The sequence below is a fragment of the Eimeria maxima genome, genomic scaffold (assembly GCF_000499605.1).
Source record: "Eimeria maxima Weybridge genomic scaffold, Emw_scaff2283, whole genome shotgun sequence".
Taxonomy (NCBI): Eukaryota; Apicomplexa; class Conoidasida; order Eucoccidiorida; family Eimeriidae; genus Eimeria; species Eimeria maxima.
The window spans coordinates 1-3,831 of NW_013565149.1; the positions used below are offsets into that span (position 1 = coordinate 1).

The 3,831-nt window shown below is 51.0% G+C and overlaps 1 protein-coding gene across 1 annotated transcript; it reads left to right on the plus strand.

Annotated features, from left to right (window-relative positions):
* Positions 1-463: 463 nt before the first annotated feature.
* EMWEY_00057970 (hypothetical protein, conserved) lies at positions 464-2,761 on the plus strand (the record flags this gene model as incomplete). Its single annotated transcript, XM_013480745.1, has 5 exons — positions 464-672; positions 1,065-1,218; positions 1,479-2,027; positions 2,386-2,481; positions 2,683-2,761. Coding segments are annotated over 5 exons (1,087 nt in total), but the record flags the coding sequence as incomplete, so codon positions are not given.
* Positions 2,762-3,831: the final 1,070 nt, after the last annotated feature.

Consider the following 3,831-nt stretch of genomic DNA (forward strand, 5'->3'; position numbering starts at 1 on the left):
ATATAATATATATATATATATATATATAGTGCGGGTGCACTCCGATGTGTATGCATCACAAGTAAACAGCAGCAGAAACGGGCTGCAAGGTTTTGATATTGGCAGCTTTTGGGCCAACATATCTACAGTTTGCAGTTCTTTTCCTCCGCAGTCGATTAAACTATCATGCTGAATCTATCCGTGTACATATATGAACACCCACTTTATATGTTTTTATACATTTGTGCATACACGTATATATTGTGTGCATGCACTATAATTTCCGTTTGCACATGCATCTGCAACGACGCCTACATCATCAGTACACGAGAGGCGTGTTGGGGCAACTATTCAGACGTGCAGACCCCGGGGTGTAAGTACACCTTAGGTGACATCTGTTGTCGCCTCTTCGCTATGGAAGTGCCACTATCTTGTCTCTCTGTGAGCCTTTGCTGCTGCTGCCGCTGCTGCTGTTTCGCCTAAGGTTTCGCGCGGAGCTAGGCGAGGTAGAGGGCCCGCAGGAGGGTTTTGTGGTGTTGCAGCGTTTGTTGGCGGAGTTCGACGCAAAGTGCAAGATGAGCGCCAAGGAAAACGTAGCTATGTCGAGGAGAGAAAAGAAAACAGACGAGGAATCAGCACTAAACGCAGCTGTTGCCGACATAAGACAGGCTCTAGAACGCGAAGCATTCAAGGGTAAACGATGGAGGCCAGCAGGACTGCTTGGTCGTGACTAGCTGCTGTGTCTGGTCATGCTTTGCCTCTTCAGCAGATGGCTTACTGTCTCTGGCTCTTTCTACCTTCGGCGTCTCTGTGCTAGCTTGTTTGACTTCTTTTTGTCTCTGTTTCCGTTGGCCCCATTCGTGCAATCTTTTTGTTTCCAATTGTCTCTGCTTTTACCCGTAGGTGCCCCCGTTATACTGTTCATTTGTCCCTTGTTTGTTTGACTTGTTCCATGTGCCCTCACTGGCGCTGTTGTTCCTGTCCCTGTATGAATTATCTTTGAGATGTTGTGTCTTGCCACCGTATAGGTTTGCACTTTTTTCTAGTGTATTTCGAGTGTCTTTCGTTGCATGCGATTTTTGCAGAGCTTCGGTTGCTGCATCGCCTGCAGCTAGAGGCGCTCCGTGTGCTATCTGCACGGCGTTTTGAGCTTCTGGTGCAGCAGCTGTTGGCCGGCAGGGCAGACCAACAGGAGCAGCTGCAGGAGACGCAGCAGCTGAATCTGTACGACATCGCCAAGTGAGACCTCATAATTGCAAAATATAGAGCAATGGTTCCAGCCGTTTTACAGGTTGTCAACGCAGTGTCCGTGCACCACACATGACCAACCGCGCGTGCCTACCTGTAGGGGAAAATAAAGTACAGTAGCATACATGTTATGCATGCATAAAGTAGCTCTAGTTTCCTGCCCGTTTACCACGTCTAGTGTGCATATTATGCATAACTATTTATTTTTTCCCCTCAGAGGTTGTCAGTGTGTTCGCATGTGGGGCCTGCAGCCGCATCTCCTATGCAGCGCTTCAAACGGCAAATAATTTGCAGCAATTCATTCGAGACCACCATCGCTCTATGGACCTCGAGTTAGCAAGACACCTACTTCTCGAAGAGCCAGAAAGTTCATTGCAGCACCAGGAGCAACAGCCGCAAGCGGCAGCGGCTGCGCGGGAGTATCTGGGGGCGGTGGAGCGGCTTGCAGCGCAGGAGCGTCGCTTGCTATTGAAGTCTCTGCGGGAGATTGCTGCTGCTGCGTTGCACCAGCAAGAGCTGCTGCAGCTGCAGCAACAGCGCCAGGCAGGCCTGGGTCCGTTGCACCGTCTTCAAAGGAAAGCTGTCAATCGGTTCTTAGCAACTGCACCTGGGCGGGTAGCGTTGAGAGGCCTGCGGCGGGTAAGCAGCGCAGCATCAGCCGCAGCAGCCCATGTGGGGGAGCTGCCGCTGTTACGGCAGCTGCTACAGTCCCCATTGGCTGGTCTGTGGAGCAACCGAAGGCCCATCGATGTTTCCTTTCACTATTTGAGCCCAACGGCCTTCGGCCTTTCCCCCGTGCGGTGAGCCTGCAGGACTGGAGTGTACATACACGTGAACATACCAAATTTATGCCTTACGTACTGCGCAGTTGCGACATGTACTACGCAGAGCGTATTATTTATAATATGAAAATATGCATTATGGAGGCATTCATATGGGTGTGTACGCGGGCATCTACCGCGTATGCGTAATATACGTATGCGTATACATATGAGTGCACACGTGGATAGAATGTACCTTCATGTACACAGCTGGAAACACCTAAATACTTACACGTGCACATGTGTCTGTACACGCCCACTCCACACTACTGAGGCAAAGGTTGGGGAGGTGTTGCCACGTTAGCAGCGGATTGTTTCTTTTGCGTTTGCGTTCTAGAAATACAGTGACGCTTAATGAACCCTGGAGAGGCAAACTACACTTACAGCAGCTTGCCTGCTGGACAGACACAGAACTCCTGCCCCATGAAAAGCTGTGAGCTCGGCAGCTACTTGCTTTGCTCCTTCTTCCTGCTCCGAGAGCCTGCACCCTAAACATTTCACGCTGTATAAAGAACCCAAAAGGCATTGTTGTCTCATGGGCCAGCAGCTTGGCCGGAGACCTTGTACTTAGGGGTTGGGCGTGGTACGTGTCTTTGGGTTAAGGGTTTGGGGTTTGCGTGTGGGAGGTTCTCAGGCTGCCCCCCTCCGCTTCCGCAGCGGACCTTCGCCAACTGAAGGAGGCCCTTGCGGTGAATCCGCCGGGAAGCGGCTAAGGCAGCAAGGTGCCCTTTATATCTACATTGGGCGAGCATACAGAGGGCCCTTCAAATCCTCCCCTAATAACTCGTCAGTTAAAAGGAGCATCTCAGAATATGCTCAGAAGTGTCTCCTCAGCCGTTTTTGGCTCTCTATGCACACAATTAGCAGCTTGCGAGCCTTCCTCTCAAATAGCTGGCGCGTCCATGATCGGTTTAGAAAATACGACTTCGTTTCTCAATACCGTGGCACCAGGTGGGTGAGGGCCGTTGACATGCACTTTGCAGTGTGCGTCTTGGGGAGGCAAGTAAGATAGCTCCCCTGGATTCCATGCCGAGTCAAACAGCTACAGGCCAACCACTGCAAAGGCCAGTTTGCACCGCATCTTTGGAAGTACTGTGCAGTATCTTTGGGTGTGAACCCGTGAGCCTAATTCGTATTGACAGACACGTAAAGGCATTGGAAGATTTCCCGTTTTGCAGTCCAATCTATTGACTACCTCAATAGCACTGATGGATGGGAAAGTCCCTGCCCATGTTATTTGAGAGTACCCTCATGACTGCGATCCTATACACAAGTGGCACCAGAAAAAAACGCCATTATTGCCCATATACCTGCCCATTTAAACAGCTTCTATCACCATACTAGGTGGGGTATTCTTGACGGCGGATGAGTCACCGGACGGGAGGAGTGAAATGAGTTGCGACGCCCCCGTAAAACCATCTGTTGGAAGGTGCACAAGCAGAGTTGGGACAAAGAACGAGGAGTACAGTACTGATGAAGTAATACAAAAGCAACAAAAGGCTAAGAGATGACTGAAGTGGGATTCGAACCCACGCCCGCGAGGACTGCGGCCTGAACGCAGCGCCTTAGACCACTCGGCCATCCAGCCGGGAGCACGGGGCGTTTTGTTTTGCGCCACCCCTTCGGTGCGGTAGACGACGAAATCACCCGAATAACGAACAGTTTCCAGAATAAGTTAGTTTGAACCACTGAAACGCACGAAGGAAGAGTACGCCTTGGGACTTCTGCATTCGAGTGCTCTTACTCAGCCCCCCCTTACCCTATCCCCCCCCTCCCCCCTAAG